The 21,835-nt window shown below is 46.8% G+C and overlaps 1 protein-coding gene across 10 annotated transcripts in view; it reads left to right on the plus strand.

The window, feature by feature from the left end:
• Window positions 1-21,835, plus strand: part of LOC123769741 (DGAT1/2-independent enzyme synthesizing storage lipids) — an 85,502-nt gene that overhangs the window by 41,070 nt on the left and 22,597 nt on the right. For 6 of the 10 annotated variants that reach the window (XM_069301463.1, XM_045760973.2, XM_069301464.1 and 3 more), the window contains one exon: window positions 13,343-13,481. In XM_069301463.1, coding sequence (XP_069157564.1) covers window positions 13,343-13,481 — 139 coding nt within the window. Of the gene's footprint in view, window positions 1-4,280; window positions 4,335-13,342; window positions 13,482-21,835 lie in introns of all 10 variants that reach the window. The other 4 variants (XM_045760971.2, XM_069301459.1, XM_045760970.2 and 1 more) reach the window with 1 other exon arrangement.

Below are 21,835 nucleotides of genomic sequence, written 5' to 3' on the forward strand. Positions count from 1 at the left end.
CTTTTGTGTTCGGCCTTGCGGTTCTTTTCCCTCCTGGAGCTGTCTTCGGATTGGCTCGTGGAGGATGTGGGGACGCTTGGGTCCGTCCCGGGGTCCGGCACCTTGTCCTCGGCTGCGCGTTCGTCGGCTGCCTTGTTGAAGCTGTTCACGCCGATTTTGCGGGATGCGGTTTCCCTGTTCTATGCTTCCCGTCTCGCGTGTCGGCAGGCGGTGCTGGGTTCCTCCGTGGAATCTGCTTGGGTTCTGGCTCTTAGGCGTTCTTCACCTTTTTGTCCTCTCCTGTTTGGGGAGTCGGCCATGGCGCAGTTTATTCAGGCTGCGTCGGCGGCTTGTCGTCCGATGTCGGACTTGTTGGTTTTCCGCGGGTCCCGGGGTGGGTCTTCCCGGAAAGGTCGTGCCAGGGCTCGGGGTTCCTCTCGTCGTGGTAGGCCTCTGGTGTCAGGTTTGGGGTTGGCTCCTCCTGTGGACCCTCCCTCGTCTGGTCGGCGCGGTGTTCGCGCTGTACGGGGTTCTGGGTCTCGTAAGGGTCGCCGGCCCTTTCGCGGTTTGCCCCCTTGACGGGGCGATGGGGGGGCGGCTTGCGCTGTTCGCCCGCGCCTGGTCCCACGATTCGTGGGCCTTTTGGGTCGTGTCTCGCGGCCTGCGGTGGCGTTGGGTGGCCCCTCCCCCCTTTGGGGGGTCGGGGCTGGCAGGGCAGGCTTCTTCCCCTGCGCTCTGTCGAGTCGTCTTGGAGTGGGTACGCTTAGGCGTCGTCGAAACGACGTCGTCCCTCAGATGGGTTTCCCGTCTGTTTCCGGTTCCGAAACGGGACTGCGCGGACCTGCGGTTCATTCTGGACTTGTCCCGTCTGAACCCCTGGGTTCATTGCCCCTCCTTTCGGATGACTACGCTGTCTCAGGTTCGGCTCCTCTTGGAGCCGGGAGCTTGGATGGTGTCCCTGGACCTCCGGGACGCTTATTGGCATGTCCCGATTCATCCGCGGTTCAGGGACTGGCTCGGTTTTGTAGTGGGGCGTCTGAGTTACCGCTTTCGTTGTCTCCCGTTCGGGTTGAACCTGGCACCTCGCGTGTTCACACGCCTTACATGGGTTGTGGTGGCTCGTTTGCGTCTCCTAGGTGTTCAGGTGTTGGCCTACCTCGACGACTGGCTGGTTTGGGCTCCCAGCCAATCAGCTTGCTTGCTAGCCAGGGATTTGGTTCTTTCCCAGCTCGCCGGGTTCGGGTTCTTGGTGAACTGGAGGAAGTCCCATCTGGTTCCCTCTCAGGTTCGGACTTGGCTGGGTCTCGTGTGGGACTCTCGAACCGCCTCTTTGTCTCTCCCTCCGGAGTCTCTCCTGCGGCTGCGGTCCCGCCTTCGTCTGTTTCTGGAGGGCCCTCGGGTCACCCGGCGGTTGCTCGAGGGGCTGTGCGGGAGCCTGAACTTCGCGATGGTGGTCTACCCACCGGGTCGGGTTTGGCTTCGGCGGCTGTTCTGGTTCCTTCGGGGTTCCCCCTTCCGCCTCTCTCGCGATCGCAGAGTTCGACCCCCGGGGGCCTTGCGTCGGTTGCTGCGTCACCGGCTTCCTCTTCGGGTTTTTCGGGGTTCAGTGCCTTGGCGCCTACCCGAGCCCTCGCTCGATGTGTACACGGATGCGTCGTCTCTCGGCTGGGGTTTTGTGACCAGTGCTCACCAGGCCGGCCAGGGGCGTTGGGATCCGTCCTTCCGTCGAGCTCACAGTACGGTGCGGGAGTTCGCGGCGGTGTGGTTTGCTCTGGGGAGGATTCGGGTGGCCCGCGGATCGACGATTCGGCTCCATTCGGACTGCTCTCCGGTGGTTCATTGCCTGAACCGCGGGGGTTCGATGCGGTCCTTGTCTCTTTGGGGTTGGTCGCTTCGGGTGACTCGTCTGCTGAGTTCTCGGGGTTTGGCTCTCCTGGCGGTTCACGTACGGGGCGTGTCCAACGTCTTGGCCGACGCCCTGTCTCGCTTCGTTCCCCTCTCCACGGAGTGGACGGTCGACGACGAGTCCTTCCGTTGGCTTTGCCAGACGTTCGGGCCCCCCGAAGTGGACCTCTTCGCGTCGGCGTGGTCGCGGCGTCTTCCCGTTTATGCGGCGCCCTTCCCCGATTGCGAGGCCGTCGGGATCGATGCCTTTCGGCTAGACTGGTCGAGGTGGGGGTTCCTGTACCTCTTTCCCCCGGTTCGGCTGTTGCTCCAGGTCCTGACTCGCTTAGAGACTTACCGGGGGAGAGTTGTCCTTCTGGCCCCTTGGTGGCCGGCGCAGCCTTGGTTTCAGGCGCTGGTTGCTCGGTGTCCGAACCCGAGGGTTTTCCCGCGGCTCCGCCTCTTTCAGCAGATCGGGCCGGTACGGCACGTAGCTGGTTCGATCTTCTCCTCGAGTCTTCGCGTATGGTTTTTTTGACTCAGTCTATCATCATCTCTATGGTGATCAGGTGGCCTCCTTGTTGGTGTCCCACCTGAGGGCTTCTTCTCGGCGGCAGTATGAAGTTTCCTGGCGGTCCTTCCGTTTCTTTTTGCGTCTTCGTCATGTTAGCTCCTTGTCTGTTCGGGTGGTCTTGTCCTTCCTCTCGTGGTTGTTTCAGGACCGTCATCTTATGCCTAACACTGTCGCTTCGTATCGTGCGGCGCTGGCGGAGCCGCTTCAGCTTGCTTTCGGTATCGATGTTACGTCTGCGCCGTTTCGCAAGCTGTCTCGTGCATTGTTTCACCTCCGGCCTGCTCATGCGTCGCCTGAGCCGTCCTGGTCTCTGGACAGAGTGCTCGCTTTCCTTTCATCTCCTCGTTTCGTTGTGGCCCCTTCGGTCCAGGATTGTTTTTCCAAGGCACTTTTCTTGTTGGCTTTGGCCTCTGGGGGTCGGGTAGGGGAGCTTCATGCTCTCCTCCGGCGCAGGGGTTTCTGCTCTTTTGGTCGTGGTGATTGTTTTGTTCGTTTGCAGCCGTCTCCTTCTTTTCTGGCGAAGAATGAGACTGCTGCGTTCCGGAGGGGTCCATGGGTGGTTGATGCTTGGTTGGTCAGGCCGGGGGTGCATCATGTTTTGTGTCCGGTTGCGGCGCTTCGCCTTTATTTGCGCGCCACAGCTTCTGTGTCCGGGGACGCGCTGTGGGTTGATCCGGTTTCCCTTCTTCCCTGTTCGCGGGTTCGGGTCTCTCAGGTCGTCCGCAGGGTTATTAGGTCCAGCCAGCCTGCAGTCTATCCCCGTGCCCATGATGTTCGTAAGTTCGCGGCTCTTGCTGCCGTCTTTGGGAATATGTCTTGGTCTGATATTCGGGCGCGGGGATTTTGGCGGTCGAACAGGGTCCTGGCTGCTCGTTACCTTGTGAATGTCCCTGGGCCTCGTCGGGCCTGTGTTGCTTTGGGTCGGCGGTTGCAGCCAGTTGTCTTGGCTTCGAGTTGAGGGGTGAGCGACGACCGCCTCCCGGGTAAGTCCCTCTTTTTCTGTCTGTGGGTAGTTAGCTCCGGGGAGCCGACGGGGCTCCCTCCAGAAAACCAGCATTGAATGTAATGAAACGCCATTTTCTGGGTGAGTCCCGGAGGCTCCCCGGCATCCCTCCCTCCCTCCGGTCGGCGGTTTTTCGCGTTTTTGACATCCAGCCTCAAGAACTGAGGTGTGGGTAGCCGGCGCGGGGGGTCTGGGGCTCCCCCTTCCCCCTCCCGGGGAGGGGGGAGCTGCGCAGACAGCGGCGCGGCAGTGTGTGACGTCACACTAGTTTGCTTGTTTTCGGTTGGGGAGTTCTATCCACTAGTTCGGTTTTAGGTAGCAATTTTAACCAGAATAGGGGTTTGTTTTGGGGCGCTTACCTTTCTGGGTGCCTGTTCCGGTCGATGGCAGACATAGAATGCTTCCAACTACACGGGGGCTTCTATAGGCCATTGCTCCCCTTGCCTGTCTGAGGGGGCCCGGTTCTGGCCGTGGTCCCCGGTAGGCCTAAGAACTCCATACACATGACTGATGCCAAAGTCTGACATTAGCATATCAGCCTGGGATAGCTCCGGGGAGCCTCCGGGACTCACCCAGAAAATGGCGTTTCATTACATTCAACGCTGGTTTTTTTGGGGTGGGGGGGCATAAAAAAAGTGTGATTTTTATATACCTTGTGTAAAAGTCATACCTTTGGATTGCATGTATAACAGGTTAACATTTGTAGGTCAAGGTATTATCTTGTATGTAGAAATAACACTTACAAAAAGTCAGGAATTTATGGGAAATTTATGTTATTTCAAATAGTAAAATAGTAAGTCCAGACATTTATGTTCTTATGTGCATCTATCTACCTTACAGAAGCTTGCCCTGTAGCTGGGATGTTTGGTATTTATAGTACATCACCATATAATAGTGAGCATTACACATGTTGATGGGTGCTACTTCACTAATATTAAAATGTATGCATAAGACATGCTGCAAGCCTAAATTCCTTATATTTCCTCATTGCCAAACACAATAAACACATGCATCATGTGCCATGGAACTCTCTGTGTTTGCGTGGACTCTGCTCCTTTCCTTGAATGTAGCTCCATTCCTGATTGAGAGGCCCTTGCATTGGATGCCTTTTGGCTGGACTGGTCGAGGTGGGGGTTCCTGTACCTCTTCCCTCCCGTTCTGGCAGTTGCTTTGGGTACTGGTCAAGTTGGAGTCCTACTAAGAGAGGGTGAATCTGGCTCCCTGGTGACCAGCTGAGCCTAGGGAGCCACAAGGGACTTTCCCCGCATTCCCAAAAAACCCAGTGTTGAATGTAATAAAAAGTCAATTTTAAGGTGAGCCATGCAAGCTCCCTGATCCCCCTCCCTCCCTTCCTGGTGATAGGGGTGATGCCTACATCTGCCCTAGAACTGAGGGTGAAGACATTGGGTGGCAGTGAGCTACCTCTCTACCCTCCCACCTCTTTTTTCCCAATGAGTAGAAGAGATTTGGTGAAAGTGCTCATGCTATTTCCAAAAGAGTTCAATTGTTTTCTGTGGGGCTCCCCATCAGCTCCTTGAAGCTAGCATACTGATTGCCACACTTCTTGGGTTCATCAGTCGGAGAGTTTTTGTATGCCTATTAGAGACCACAAGCCAGAACCTGAGTTCCTCAGAGAGGCGCAGGGAGCAATGGCTCATCAACACTTTACATTTAAGAGATGTCATCTCGCCATCAACCAGGGAAGGCACCCAGAAAAGTAGGCGAATCAAAACACTACACTCATCATCCTCCGTACACCTTGGGCCCAATTGTGATTGGATATGTTGTCATGTCTGGATAAGTAGTCAAATTCCCTCCCCCCCCTTTCTACCAGGCACAAAAAATAATAATTTAATGTATAAAAGTACGTAATGATACACTTTTGTTTCATTAGATATGTACTTTTAAACAAAACACCACAGAGTACCGGTAATACAGCAACAATAAATATGGGTTGTCACAAGTGTTCAGATGTTTCTCTATTATAATAATAATTAATAATTACGATCTTGGAATGATGTGTAGGTGGGTATGGTGGTGCTAACTGAGGGCTGAGGCCTAGATGTTGAGGGTTGGGTTGGGTTACCTTTGGTTAGGTTTTTGTTTGGTTAGGTTTGGTTTAGTTAGGTTTGGCTTGGTTAGGTTTGGTTTGGTTTGGTTAGGTTATGTTTGGTAGGTTAGGTTATGTTTGGTTGGGTTTGCTTAGGTTATGTTTGGTTGGGTTTGCTTAGGTTATGTTTGGTTTCGTTTGCTTAGGTTATGTGTGGTTTGGTTTGCTTAGGTTATGTGTGGTTTGGTTTGGTTAGGTTAACATACGTTAGTAAAAACTTGTTTCATCAGCATTATAAATTTGTTCAGAGATAGAATCATTCTGCATGATCTCAAATTTGGACACCTCTATCCACCACACAGAAGACATTCCAGATTCATCTTCCTTTATATGCCAAATGCTTTGATAATAAATCATCACAACATATTTTCTCTTGACTTCACTGCTTGTTGAAGCCCTAAACAACATATTTCCTGCATTTCCTGATGCACTAGTAGCAGGATGCATGAAATATGCACAGATATAGAACAGTGAAAGAGGGGGGGGGGAAGGGTTTCGTCCGCCGTAGGTAAGACAAAGGTCGCACCACCAGCAACTCGATGGCCGGTGGTGCGAAGATACACAGGCTGCTCCTGAGTTGGGGTCATAGCTTAATCCTGAGTGGATCTGGCTTGTGGCCATATCACCAACAAATATATGGAATAAACGAATGATTGAGGTCTGATAGTAAGGTCGGGGGGTGTACTGCCTGGTTGAAAATTGCGACCTATGCCCTTAAAGCATTAAAAGCACTCCCCCCACAAAGAAAACAAACAAAACTTCAACTTCGTCCAACTAGCTTTAAACATCTTTGCTGGGGGAAGGGGGAGCCGAGCCGCCCACCAGTAAGTTCTTGACTGATGTACCAGGCGGTTGGCAGTCGCTTGGGCCACGCTTTTCTTCTTTTTGGAATGTTTTGCTTTGTGAGGCTGTTCCTGCACTTTGCGTGCATTGGCTAGGAGTTTAAGTGTACTGGGACTACATGAGATTAGGGACACCTTCCCTAAGTACTCCATAAGTTCTGCCCTTGTGCGGTCAAAGTTCCCTTCCTTGGGAAGTTTGGAATTCACTCCTCATTAGCAGACTTCTTTGCTGGTAATGGTTTTCGCCCTTGCGATGTGTCGGCGGCTTTGGGCCGCTCCATCTTGCCCTGGGTAGGGGTGTTTGTTGGCTGGTGGGGTGCACTGCAGCTAGCGTAGCCAGCTCTTCAGCTAGCTCCAGCATGCCGAGTTTCTCTCTGACTGCTTGTTTTGCTGACGTGGTTTCAGGTGCTTTTAGTGTGGTTTTCCTCACATTTGCCAGCATTTTATTGTGCCTTTTCTGCAAAGGAGTTCTACCCTTCACCTGATTAGGTGGTACCTAGGATGTGTTTGATGGTCCTCCTCTGTTACCCCTGGGGCTATCCTTGTGGCTGCTTGCAGTTGGGTATCTTGCATCAACAGGGGTTACCGATTTAACTAGCCCCTGTAGGGGTTCCTGTAGGACTCACGTACCCTGTAGGCCCTGGAAATCCTCGGCGGGCTCAGTTGTATTACGGATACCTCATCCAAGCCCGCTCTCGCCTTGCGCGAATTTGAGGATTGCTCAAATCCTTAATTGCTATTTTGCCTCCGCTAAGCTGACTGTTGTGTCGGGGATGCCTATAACCAGGAGTCTTGGGGAACTTGTTCCCTGCTTGTAATCCATTTTACCCATCCCTCTTCTAATATTCTTTGGGATCAGGCAGTAGCAGCGTTGCATAGGCATTTCTTGGCATTGCAACATGCCAGGTTGTGTGCCCATTTGGAAGCCCCAGAGCTGCCCTGCTTGAGTTAAAGGGATTCTGATTTGAGGGCGTTGGTCGCTTCAGCATTGGTGATTTTTGTTTGTTGGCTTTGGCTTCTGTGGGTCGGGTTGGGGAGCTTCATGCTCTTCTCTGATGCCAGGGGTTTTGTTCCTATAGTCTTAGGGGTTGTTCTTGATCTGGTTTCCCTGGTTCCCTGTTCTGGGGCTCGTGTGTCACAGGTCGTCTGCAGTGTCATTAAGTCTAGCCAGCCTGCAGTCTACCCTTGTGCCCATGATGTGAGGAAGTATGCCGCTCTCTCGGCTGTGTTTGGGAATATATCTTGGGACAATATTTAGACACTGGGCTTTGGAGGACTTACAGGGTCTTGGCCGCTTGGTGTCTGGTGAATGCCCCTGATCCTCTGCGACCTTGTGTTGCTTTGGGGGGTCAGTCATGGCTGAATGTCTCTTTCTCGAATTGATACCTGCAGTGCTGTCACCTCTCTGGTAAGTCCCTGTTTTTTCCTTCTCTGTGGGTAGCTAATTTCAGGGAACCAATAGGGCTCCCCCACAGAAAACCAGCATTGAATGTAATGAAATGCCAGTTTCTGGGTGAGTCCCGGAGGCTCCCTGACACTCTCCCTCCGTCTGATTGGCAGCTTTTATCATTCAAGAACTGACTGATGGGCAGCCCGGCTTCCCCCCTCCCCCTCTCAGTGGAAGGGTTTGGTGCCACTAATGTGCAGGTGGCTAGTTGGACAAAGTTTTGCTTGTTTGTTTTCTTTGTAGGGGAATTATGTTGATGTTTTGAGGGTGGAGGTCACAATTTTCAACCAGGCAGCAGTCTGTTTTGATTTGCCTACTTTTCTGGGTTCCTTCCCTGGTCGATGGCTAGATGACATAATTTAAATGTAAGGGTGTTCATGGGCTATTGCTCCCTGCGCCTCTCTGAGGGGGCCAGGTTCTGGCTCGTGGTCCCTGGTAGGTATACAAGAACTCTGCGACTGATGACTCCAAGTGCGGTGGCACTTAATCAGTATGCTAGCTTCAGGGAGCCTCCAGGGCTCACCCAGAAACTGGCATTTCATTATTTTCAAATCTGGTCTTTATACGTAGTTTGGGGAGTTCTTTCAGTGGTTTTAAGGCATCAGTCACTACTGAAGCCAGCAGTGGTTTGGATTTACTTGGTGACTTTCTGGTTACCTTCCACAGTGAGGTGGCAGAAATGAATGTCACCGCTCCCTGCACCTCTGAGGGGGACCAGATTCTGATACTGGTCCCCAGTAGGCCTATAGAACTCTGTGGCTGATGTGATCTAGTAGATGGTACCATCTCAGCACATAGTGGTCTTCAGGGAGCCACTGGGGCTCACCCAGAAATTGGTGTTTCATTACATTCAGTGCTGGCTTTTTGTGCTGCAGGGGGGGGGGAGGGTGGGAGCAATGCAGACCAGTCCAAGACTTGTACAGAATTCCTTTGAATCATTGTGGCAGCCACCCCTCTCTGGCCAATAAAATCGGTTGGTCAACCAACGAGTTATGAGGCAGTGAAAATTCAATTATCTAGCCAGCCTTTTATGTTTTTTTTCCTTTTAATAGAATATTATGTATTTTTTGTTTTTACTAATCCTCTGTTTAACACTTTCGCGCTTTAGATTAGAGATAACTCGTCGCCGTTTTCTCTTACGATTCCGCATAACAGCCGAGTTTTCTCGTCCATCGAAAAAATATTTTTATAAATTCCATTTTTTAACCGAAATGGATGGGGATACTTTTGTTTTGTAGGGAATTTATTTGCGAATGTTTTGGTACCAGAATGAATATTATATCACATAAACTTCTATGAGTAAAAAAAAAAATACACAAAGTATGTTTGGGGGTGTGGCGAGCGTGTGGCAGTGGGTTCCCTTTAGCCGTTGATATATCCAACACGTGGGAAATATTTGTATGTGTTATGTATATGTCTGTGTAGGGAATTTTACTGCGATCACTGTCATACAAATTATAAAATGTTTCAACAAGTATAAACATGACAAACATCAAACGAACGAAAACAATGCGTTCGTTTCTACCGCGAACGCATACTGAGCGACGTGGTTCTATATTTGGCGCTTCTCTTACACATGCTTTGTACAAATGTTATACAGTTCATCTTATAGAAAATGTTATTGCGAACACATTGGTATAAAAAAGAAATACGTACATAGAAAAGTAGGGTCAGGAAACGTATAAACTTTCCAAGCATGATTTCCCCCCTGTGTTTTCGCCAGTGCGCTCGCGGCTAACTACTCTCCACTTCACACACTCTTGCGGGTGGGCAATTACCTATATTAAACATTCATATGCATATGTCCGTGTAGAGAATTTTATTGCGATTCCAATGATACCAAAATTAGCGATGTAGGACAACTGTAGGCTTCGCAACCATTAAGAGAGTGGAAACATTTTGTTGCTGTTTGGCGCTCTCGGCGAGTGATCTGCATAGTTTTTTATTTGGTGTTGATACTCCTTATGCTTGGACGGCATTTTATAGGTATGCTCTTATAGACAATTTCATTGCGAACACAGTGATACCAAATTTAAATACGTGCGCCTTCAATTATTGTCAGGACAGTCAAAAGAGTGTACACTTTTCGGTCTTACCGCGCAGGCGCGCGAAGTGCCGAAAGCATCTGGGGTATTGTTTTTTTTTTAAGCGCCGAGAGCGCGAAAGTGTTAATTTAATGAATTGTATATTGTTATACTGTACAAATATGATAGATGTATTGGTCTGGCTGAGTGGCATTTGTTCACGATACAAGGGAGCTATCATTGTAAACTTGACTGCCTGGATATTACTAAAAGGTACTGAATAAATTAGTTTTATCAAAATTTCATCACTAATATAAGGGCTGGTATTTACTGATAAACTACAGAAGTAAGCTGTATATATGATAAGTGTTAATGTGATGAAGCAAACTACGGTAAATGTGGGTACTCTCTACGTTAGGCTATGGTAGGCTTTAGATGATTATGGTTCCAAACACCTGTAGGCTACCAAGTACAGTGATATCTTGGTTTTCAAATTTAATCCGTTCCCAGATACAGCTCGTAACCCGAAAATTCGCAACTCGAAACAAATTTTCCCATAAGAAATACAGTAATGTAAATTTAATTAATCCATTCCACACTCCCAAAAATATTAATTTAAAAATACATTTCATACATAATTCACACAAATATTTTGTACTATAGTATGTGCAAGTTATAGCTTATGTTTATTGATGACTCTTGTTGGCATATGGAAGACGGTGAGGAGGGGGGGGGGTAGGAGGAGAGGTGTTAGTGTTTGGAAGGGGAGTCCCCTTTCATTATAACATCAGGCAGTGATGCCGTCTCAGGGGTACACACACACACTCCTACATTTTGCAGGCATACCACTAGGACCTGGTTGTAGCTCATGTGCTTGCTTGTCTTAGTAAGAACCTGTCTTAAGATACTTGTTTTTCCATACATTTTAAGACATCACATTGTCATTAAAAAGGTCAATGCAACGGCTTGCTACAGCTTTATCTGGGTGAGTTTTTCAACAGAACTTTGCTGTTCTACCCATACTTTACACATTTTCTTAATGAGGAAGGGACAACCTCTACTGCCTCTACTCGCAACTATTTTCCTAGGTTGAACATTACCACTGACTTTCTTGGGACCCATGGCTTGGTATATAATTACTTAACCAAAAAAGCAGAAAAACAATAAAATTGTTTACGAAGAATTCAAGTGCGATTGTCACTACGTGGGAGACACTGGTAAACTGAAGCGTGGTCGTCCATGCCACCAGGAAACACGCACTCGGTCGACCCATACGTGTATCAACAAACTCTAAATGCGAGGTAAATCTCATTACCCGATTCAAATTTTACGAAGAAATTGGGCTCGTAACCCGAAAAATTTGTAGAGAGGGATGTTCGTTACCCGAGGTTCCACTATAGTTGGGCACTGTTCCTTCACTGAAATCATACCCAAGTTCTTTGTGCTTATATCCAAGTTCTTTGTCTTAATATTCCAGCACATTGTCCTCATCTCTCTTCCAAGTGCTATGTAGTGATTTTGGTTTAGTAGTATTTTTTCCCCATATTTACCTTACTTTGTAAAGTAGAACTTCACCCAGAGTGTGTGTTTTTAAGCTTTGCTTAAATTATTTGAATGACTAGAATGACTGGAAATGTTGATTTTTTATGTTAAGCTATACTGAAGCTGTTTGTGAAGCCAGATAGTGTTGTGAAATCCTTCTTTGTGCAATAGCCAAATTTATCCATAATGTTAATGAATCTTTATGTTATTGTTGCTTTAATAATCTGAGCCCCTTACTTAATTCTTAGACTGCGCAATACATACATACTGTATATGATTTGACAAAAAATAATTTAACATAAGTTTTTAAAATTTGCACAAATACTTTCCAATTTTTTTTTTTTGCATAATCAACTAGGCAAATGCTCCAACTTTGTCTAAATGATCACAGCATAACTTGAAAAACAAGATAATCAAATTTAATTTTAAAAATGAATATTGAAAACTCCAGATTTTCAAGTCGGAATAAAAAATATGAACTATCATTAATTGTTCATTTAATGTTGTTATTCTCTCAGAATAGCATATAATCTTCATTTTCATCAAATTAGAAGTATATAATAATGGTTTTATACATAGTGGTTTTCAGTATAATTTACTGTAAAAAAAATTGTCAATAGGGCATTTGAAATATGTGGCAAATTTAGAACAAAAAAAATTATAACTCCAAATGTATAAAGTTTATGAAAAATCCATTCTGATGGGATTGTAGAACAGACAGCTGAGCACACAGTATGTCAAAATAGTGAGAATCGGTTAAAAACTGGAATTTTAGAAGCCACTCAAAGTTGAAACTCTGTTTTCAGAGATACATTGAAGTTGAAGTTATCAACAATGAATAAAGGTAGTTTTAATTCATTAATTTAATTGTATGTTTTAATAAACATTGTTTGGCACTCGTACTCTAATATGTGAAAGTCGTAGGTCAACATGTGTTGGAATGAAGTCAAGAAAAAAATAACCCCTCAAAAAACACAAAATATAGAGATAATTATAATAATTATAATGATTTAGGGGATATATTTAGGGTATACTTTATATAAGTGAAAAATCCCTAACATGGTCCCTAATCATCAAAACAACTTAAAGAGACAAAGAAAATATAGTTTGAAATAAGAGAAAAAATCAGCCCCCAAAAATTAAAAGTTCAAAGTTTTGCAAGTTGTGATTGATTTATTTGTTGAACAATTCCATTCTATCTTCACATAGATTTGGAAACATGCATTCTCCACGATGTAAAGGTTACAACAAAATCAGATAATAAACAAAGGAGAAAAAAATAACTAAAATCTTAAACAAAAAAATCCCCTTAAAAAAATATTTTGGTTACATTGATGAAAGTAACATATATTAGCATTGGACAATGTATTTATATGATATATATAACAAAATAGATCATATTAACATGGTTATTCATTATTATTTGTGTTATTATGTATTTCTCAGCAATGATATAAAGACACCAACTGCATATCCACTTTGTGGACACTTCTTACTACTATTGTTCTTCTTTGAGTGTATGACAGGTGCTTGCATCTCTTTATTACTGCATAATCTTTCAGTTTCAGTTATTAGGAGCTGTTCTCCTTATCAATAAAACGTTCTTATTTTTCAAAAATTCGTCTAAAATCAGTTTCTGAAAACATTTTGATGAAAGTTTCACAACACTTTATAAGTTGGAGATTTGTTTAACATTTTACAGTTATTTTTACATAATTAAAATATTTTTTGCTACTATACCCTTATATTCGCAGAAATATGCGAGGTCTAAGGATTAAGGAACTGGGGATTTGTCAGTTTATATTATATATTATGTCATTGCTTAGAACTATTGCAAAGATATATTGAAACATTGCTTTTTCTAACAGGGCAGGAACATTTTAAAAGCATCGTAAAACAGTTTTTGTTTCATAAAGTCACACAGTGTATCCTTGCAGGCCACCAACTGGATCTGTTGTACCTAGGATGGGTTTGGTCGCTTGTGTACCCAGTCATCTTAACGATGCTCATCTTACCATTCATGATATTACTTTTGCTGTATGTTTCCGCACTCTTGCTCTACATATATCGTAGGAGGTAAGGATTAGTTTCCTGAAATATAGTAATCTACATTTGTTCACATTTCAGTCATGTACATAAATGTTTTGTTGCCAATTGGTCTTAGTTACTAAAATATAATATTTGTTTTAAAATATGAATTGGAACTCACCGAAAAGTAGCTTTATTTCAACTTTTAAGTCTTGATGACTTTTTTTTTTCTAGGGGGAGCCCCTTTGGCTCCCCAGAGCTATCCAGGCTGATATGTATATTATTAGACTTTGGCATCAGTCAGTGTGAATGGAGTTCTAGGCCTACCGGGGACCACGAGCCAGAACCTGGCCCCCTCAGAGAGGCATGAGGAGCAATGGCCTATAGAAATGCACTTGTGGTGGAGTATTCTATGTCTGCCATTGATCGGGCGGCTGGGTACCCAGAAAGGTACGTGCCCCAAAACAAACCCCTAATCTGGTTAAAACTATTACGGAAAATTAACAAGAAAACAGAACTCCCCAATTGAAAAACGAGCAAACGAGCATGACGTCACACTCGCCGCGCTGCTTGTCGGCGCAGCTCCCCCCCTCCCCAGGAGGGGGAAGGGGGAGCCCCAGACCCATCGCGCTAGCTATCCACCCGTCAGTTCTTGGCTGATGTGATTGTGGCTCGGTCGTGTGGCTCAAGCTCCAGATTCTCTCGTGTGTTGTGCTGTGCCTTGTGTCCAGTACTGCTCTTTTGATGGTGTGCAAGCTGGGAGTAATATTCTCAGGTACTCGGGCTGCATGTGCTTAGGGTTCCCTACCCTGAGTGCCCTGTAAGTACCGCCCTTGGGGCTTGGGTTATCTTCCACAAGTCACCTTGGGTTTACCTCTGTTGGTCTTTTGCTGCTCGGTGATTGACTGCCCCGAGTGTGTTGGGGGGGGGGGGGTTTCCTACCTTGTTTACCTTGGAGTAAGTGATAGTTTTTGCACTCGTAAGGGCGCGGGGTACTGCGCAGCTAGTTTTCACCTATTACAGCGGCCGGCTATGTTCCTTCCGAGTACGTTGTCCTCTTGCGGAGTTTTCTTTTCATTTTTGTTTGTGCCTGGTGGGGGGGGTAGCTCATTGACGTCTTGTCCCCATCACCTATATCTTCTTCAGGCTGATTGTCAGGCCGAATGCGGAATAGGCTGCGGAAAAGTGATTAAGTAGCTGCTGCAGATCTTCTGCTCTGTAATTACCTAAGTGTAGTTACAGGATGAGAGCTACGCTCGTGGTGGCCATGTCTTGCCAGCACTCTTTGTCATATAACGCTTTGAAATTACCGACGGTTTTGGCCTCCACCATCTTCTCACCTAACTTGTTCCAACCTACAACCAACTCCAACACACAACTACAGCTTGTGTGTCCAGGGACGCGCTTTGGGTTGATCCGATTTCCCTTCTTTCCTGTATGAGTCTCTGCTAGTCCGCAGGGTTAAGTCTAGCCAGCCTGCGGTCTGTCCCCGTGCCCATGGTGTTCGTCCGTTTGCTGCTCTTGCTGCCATCTTTGGTAACATGTCCTGGGCTGGCATTCGGGCACAGGATTTTTGGTGGTCGAATAGGTCCTGCCTGCACGCTACCTCGTTAATGTTCCTGGACCTAGTTGGGCCTGTGTCGCTTTGGGTCAGCGGTTGCAGCCGGTTGTCTCAACTTTGAGTTGAGTTGTGAGCACCGACCGCCTCCCAGGTAAGTCCCATTTCTTTCCTCTCCTTCATTGGCAAAGTAGCTCTGGCCCCCAGAAAACTAGTGTTGAATGTAATGAAACGTCACTTTCTGGGTGAGTCCCACCGGCTTCCCGGCAACCCTCCCTCCTTCCCTTCAGTCGTCAGTTTTGCGTTTTTTGACATCCAGTCTCAGAACTGGGGTGTGGATCGCCGGTGCAGGGGTCTGGGGCTTCCCCTTTACCCTCGTGGAGAGGGGGGAGCTGTGCAGACATGCGGCGCGGCTCATGTGACGTCATGCTTGTTTGATTGTTTTCGTTTAGAGAGTTGTGTCCACTCGTTTGTCTATTTTCGTCGTTTTTAACCAGAATAGGGGTTTGTTTTGGGGTACAGAGCACCACTTGGTTTCCGAACCCCTTGGGGACGAGACCTATCGGTTAACATGTAAGTTCATAAACGAGAAATAGAGGGAAAAAATAAACTAGAAATGTAAAAAGAAATTTTTATAAAAAAAAAAAAAAAAAAAAACTCTAGGGGAAAAATCGACAGGTTCATAGCGTAAATGCGACCGTATTTTGTTTGTACAGTACTCACCAATAAGTGAAGTCCTGATCCACTTTATAAAAGTCCTTAATTGTTCCTAGCTGATTATTAAGATGTCTGGCAAACATCCTCTGGATGTTTCCTGCCAGCCAGCCAGCCAGTTAGCCAGCCAGTTAGCCAGCCAGCCCAGCCAGCCCAGCCAGCCCAGCCAGCCCAGCCAGCCCAGCCAGCCCAGCCAGCCCAGCCAGCCCAGCCAGCCCAGCCAGCCCAGCCCAGCCCAGCCAGCCCAGCCAGCCCAGCCCAGTCCAGCCCAGCCCAGCCCAGCCCAGCCAGCCCAGCCAGCCCAGCCACCCACCCACACCAGCCAGCCACACCAGCCACCCACCCAGCCACACCAGCCACCCACCCAGCCACACCAGCCACCCACCCACACCAGCCAGCCACACCAGCCACCCACCCAGCCACACCAGCCACCCACCCACACCAGCCAGCCACACCAACCACAAGATCTGGCTGGCTGGCCAGCCAGCCAGCCAAAATTATACGATGATGTACATTTAAGAAACGAATCTGGGTCACAGGTCTGTCGAGTGTGGTTAGGCTTACGGAGTCAGTCGGTCCCTCCCCCACCACCGACACACCTCCCCCTCCCCCACAACCCATACACACACACTCTCTCAAAGGTCACGTGGTTCACCCATACAGCGCTTCCTGCCTGCCTCCTTCCCAACCTGCCAGCCAGCCTGCCTGCCTCCTTCCCAACCTGCCTATAGGCCATTGTTCCTAGTGCCTCTCTGAGGGGGGCCAGGTTCTGGCTCGTGGTCCCCGGTAGGCCTAGAACTCCACCCACATCAACTGGTGCCAAAGTTAGGGATAATCATATTATCCTGGATAGCTCCGGGGAACCTCCAGGACACACCCAAAATTTGGTGTTTCATTACATTCAACGATGGTTTTTTTTCCATGCTTGACAGCAATTCTTTGTGATATTCTCAGTTTTCTCAAACTTCAAGTGTATATTAACCATGAATACTTTTTGTTGTTTCTCCTTATTTTTTAATTTTCTTTTTCTTGATTACATGTCATTATTTTGTTTATATTGTCATATCTTAATTTTATTTGTGCATTAATTTATTAAAGCATATGGTGGAATCTTTGTTTAATGGTTAAATTTTAATACAGACTCATGCAGGAGATATTTTGAACATAGTGGAGTCTCTTAAGTCTAAAAATCTAAAAGTTGGAATTTCTCCAAGTCTCAGAAGGATTTATGAGCCAGCACATTTCAATGTGTAATCCATGAACTGCCATTTTGGTAAAAATAATATGGCATGTCTCAAAAGATGATTGGAAAAGATAAAAAAAAGGAGGACAGAGAGAGAGAGAGAGAGAGAAATTGGGAGGGAAGGCATTGTGAAAGGGATTGAATGGGGAAGGGGTGTGGTAGGGAGTAGGATGGAAGAGGGGCAGGAGTAGTAATAGTTGTTTAGCACAGTAATGTGAGCTTTTAATTTATTGTACAATAGGATGGAGAATAATTGCAGCCTTCTTCATAATTTTTTACCAAAAATAAGTCATGCTGCTTTTATTTTGGTCCTATTCCTAAGTAGTAAATATCCAGAGTGCATTACCTAACAGTTTAGACAAACATTTTACAATAATGCCAGCTAGTGTACAAGAAACACTAACAATACCAGAGCTATTTCGGCATGGAAATGTTAAGGTTGAGAGTTTTGACAGTCCATACATGAAGACAGAACTAAATTTACTAGAAATAAAATGCTAAAGTTAATTTCTAGATTCTAGCTGCTTTAATATCTTCCTGGCCTGTGTTTCTGTAAAATATGAGAAAGTCTTAATAGACTTTTCTGTGGAGAGCCCCTTCGGCTCTCTGGGGCTATTCGGATAATATGCAATACATTAGACTAGGACATTAGTTATTGGAGTTCAGCCTTCCGGGGACAAGAAACCATGAGCCAGAACCTCGTTCCCTCAGAGAGGCACAGGGAGCAATGGCCCTTGAAAAAAAAACCTGTGGTTGGGGGTTTTCCGAATCTGCCATCAGCTGGGGTTAGGCACCTAGAAAGGTAGGCATAACATAAGACCCCACTTGGTAAGAAAATTGCAACTGAAAACTGAACAGAGAGGCAGAACTCTACCAAATCCTAAGGAAACAAGCAAACGTCACACCTCACCACTGCGCTGCTTGTCCGCAATGGGAAGGGGAGGGGGGACCCCGGACCCTCCACTTCGGCTACTCAACAACTCCAGTTCGTTGGTTCAAATTCAAATTTCAAATAATTCAAATTTTTATTCAGGTAAAAGTACATACATTTTATTTATTTATTTATTTATTTATTTATTTATATACAAGAAGGTACATGAGTTTGTGAGGATACATAGCATGGTATTTACAATCTTATAAAACCACTACTAGTACGCGTAGGGTTTCGGGCAGATGGTTACTTCGGGCAGAAGTAACACATAGATGATGAGTTACAATTATAATGTTGGATTTATAGCTAGTACATACAATACCTAAAGCCATTAATACGCATAGCATTTCGGGCATGGTGTGGGGGGGGGGGGAAGATATTTAGACTAAAACTTAATAGTAATTGAGATTAAAAAATAAATTTTGTTGAAAAAAGGAATAAAATAAAAAAGGGGGGTGGGGAACATGGCAGAAATCAGCAATTTTACAAGTTGGTCAACAAACAGCATTGTTTAAAATAGTAAGACATGGGTTGACATTTAGGGGTAAGGTAGGTTACATGGAGTTAATTAGGTAGTACAGTACTTAGTTTTTCTTTTAAACTGGTTGAGAGGGGTACAGCCTTTGACATGATTGGGAAGGTCATTCCTCATTCTGGGTCCCTTGATTTGTAGAGCATTTCTAGTTTGATTAAGTTGCATTCTTGGAATATCAAATAGGTATTTGTTTCTGGTGAGGTGCCCATGGGTTCTGTTACAACTTTCTAGGAAGTTTTTAAGGTCAGGAGTGACATTACAGCTCAGAGTTTTAAATATATAGAGCACACATGAGAGGATGTGCAGTGATTTAATATCTAACATATTCAAAGATTTGAGTAAGGATACCGAGTGCTGTCTGGGACCAGAGTTCGATATTGTTCTAATAGTATCTTTGTGTTGAGTAATTAGAGGACGTAAATGATTTTGTGTAGTAGAACCCCAAGCACAAATACCATAGTTGAGATAAGGATAGATGAGAGTAATAAAGCATCACCAGGGCAGGGGGAGGTACATAATATCTGATCTTAGAAAGGATGCCAACAGTTTTAGGAAGTTTTTTTTTTTTATATATTTAGAATGTGTCCCTGGAAATTCAGCTTGATATCGATGAGAACATCAAAGAATTTGCCATCTACTTTGTTAATAATTTGGATATTGTTTATTCTTAGATTAATTTGCTAATGCAATCTGGAGCTGTCATCAATTCTGGCCTCGATTTCCTGGCAGTGTTTTGCCTTAGTGGTGTTCTCTGCTACATTGTGGTGTGCTGGTCAGGTGTAATTAGTGTACCGGGGCTGCATGCACTTAGAGCAGCCTTTCCTAAGTTCCCAATGAGTACTACCTCAGGGTGCTAGGATTCTCTTCCCTAGTGCCTTCGGGACACCATTTCCGTAGGGGTTTTTGCTGCTCAGCATTTACCCCACCCTTGGGGGCCTGTTGGGTTTTTGTGGCTCTTGTTTGGCCTTGGGTAAAGTGTGGTAGTTTTGCTGGTTGGGGTGTGAAGGTGTGCGCAGCCAGCTTACCTATGCAGCAGCTGGTTCCTGTTTCCTCTGGTGACGTTGTACTTTTGCAGGGTTTTTCTTTTATTTTTGTTTTCTTTGCCTGGTGGGGGTTCGCTTTGTGTGACTATAGGATTACTTATTTTATTTTGGTGGCCCTTCGCTAAGTCCCCGTAATTATACACGTTACAGGGGTTTCAGAGGTTTGATCATTTCCTTTGTTTGCCTTTGAGTCTAACTGGTTAGCAACACCCTGCCTGGCCTTCCCATGGCCCTATGGATGCGTCTTCAGAGTTCCAGCTCGCCTCGTGCGAGTTTGAATGTTGCTGTGTGCCCTTGTCTCAGGATGACAGTCACCGCATGTGCTCGCATCATGCTGCCTGTTGGGTCAATGACACCTTTGACCCAGAGTCTTCTGAGTCATGTTCTCTGCTTGTTCTCCAGTTTACCCATTCTGATGACATTGATATTCGGGTACAAGTGGCATCCATGCTGCATCCTAGGTTGAGGTTGCTGCAAATGAGCTAGGTTGATTGCCTACCCGGATGCCCCGAGGCTGCCCCATTTTGGTTATAGAGACCTGGACTTGGGGGCATTAGTCGCTTTGACTTTGGTTCTGTCCACGCTTCCTTGTCCTTTCCTTGTTCGTCCTGCCCCCAGCTCCCAAATGTCTGAGGGTTTTGGAGTCAGGGCAGGGTTTAGTTGGTAATGAGACTCTGGTGGCTTGAGGGAAGGTGCCTATTTCGGGTTGGGGACGGAGGCATTCGAGCAGGTTCCACCTGCTAAGGCTTCTGGGTCCCACCAGCAGGCCCTCTTCTTTTCTGCCTTTCCCCTGGACTCGGCCTTATCTTTAAGAGTAGAGGGTATGGAGGACAGTTCTGCCCCGGGTCCTGGTTTGGAGGATCCTGGGGCTGGGGAGGTGTCTTGGGTGGCTTGGGCCTCCTTTGACCCCCACTGTATGAGGATGATTTCGGGTAGGCTCCTTCATTTTGGAGGATTTCTGCTTCTCATACCTCACCTATGGAAGTTCTGGAGGTATTTGCTCCATACCTCCTGCAAGACCCAGATTGTGCCTCTGTGATGGATCTGTCCTCATTTGAGTTTGGTTCTTCTTCCCCGTATTGAGTGCATTTGGAGGTTCTGGATTGTTCCTGGCTGGCAGACTGCCTATTCTTTTCGTTGGGGGTGCATCATGGGTTTTGCCAGATCCGCATGCTTGAGTGGCGGGAAACTTATACCATTCTGCAGGTTTACCTGAGGGGCGAGTTTGAGCGCTTTAATGCATGCTTGTTTGCCCCTGTGCTTCATCATAATGTTGGCCTTGTGCAGCTGCACGTGCATGTTCCTACCCTTTTGGCATCTTTGGTTGCTGAGGATTTGTGCGCCCGTGGGCATTTGGCTTTGGTCTTGCGCATCTTTTCCCTTCTTGAGTTGTCCTCGGACTTTCTTGAAGGGGATGTAGGGGTGTTGAGTGCCGGGCCTTTGTCTGGTGTGCTAGCCTCGGTGGTTAGAGCGTCGGCAGCATTGTTGAAGTTGTTTGCGCCGATTCTCAAGGAGGCGGTGTTTCTGTTCTTTGTTTCTCACCTCACATGCCGGCAGGCTGTGCTCACTCTCTTCAGAATCCGCATGGGTTCTGGCTCTTGAGTTTTCGTCGCCGTTTTGTCCATTGCTTTTTGTGGAGACTGCTGTTGCACAGTTTCTGCAGGCGGCTTCGTCTAGTTGTGGTCCTATGTCAGACTTGTTGGTTCTCCAAGGTGGCTGGTCTCGGCCTCCTCGGAATGGTCATGCCAGGGCTCAGGGTTCTGCTGGTCAGAATAGGCTATTGGTGCCAGCTTCTGAGCCAGCGCTTCCTTCGGAGCCGGCATCATCTGGTTGGCACAATGATTGTTCTGCTCGTCGGTCAGCTTCTTGTAAGGGGCATCGGCCCTTTCGCTGGTTGTCCCGTTGACAGGGTGATGGTGAGGTGGCTCGCGCTGTATGCTCTCACTTGGTCCCATGATTCGTGGGTGTTTCAGGTCGTATTATCCAGCCTGTGGTGGCATTGGGCGGTTTCAGGGTTAGTGGGGTTTCAGGGTTAGTGGGGCAGGCTTCTTTCCCTGTGCTCCGTTGGGTTTTCTTGGAGTGGGTGCACTTGGGTGTGGTCCCATCTGAACCTCTGGATTCCTTGCCCATCCTTTCAGATGACCACTCTGTCTCAGGTCCGGCTTCTGTTGGAGCCGGGTACCTTGATGGTGTTCCTGGACCTCAGGAATGCGTATTGACATGTTCCCATTCATCTGAGGTTCAGGGACTGATTAGGTTTCATGGGGCATCAGGCTTACCGCTTTCATTGCCATTTGGCCTGAATCTGGCACCTTGTGTAGTCACGTGTCTTACCTGGGTCGTGGTGACCCATCTGCATCTACTAAGGGTTCGGATTC

This window comes from Procambarus clarkii, chromosome 45, assembly GCF_040958095.1.
Source record: "Procambarus clarkii isolate CNS0578487 chromosome 45, FALCON_Pclarkii_2.0, whole genome shotgun sequence".
NCBI lineage: Eukaryota > Metazoa > Arthropoda > Malacostraca > Decapoda > Cambaridae > Procambarus > Procambarus clarkii.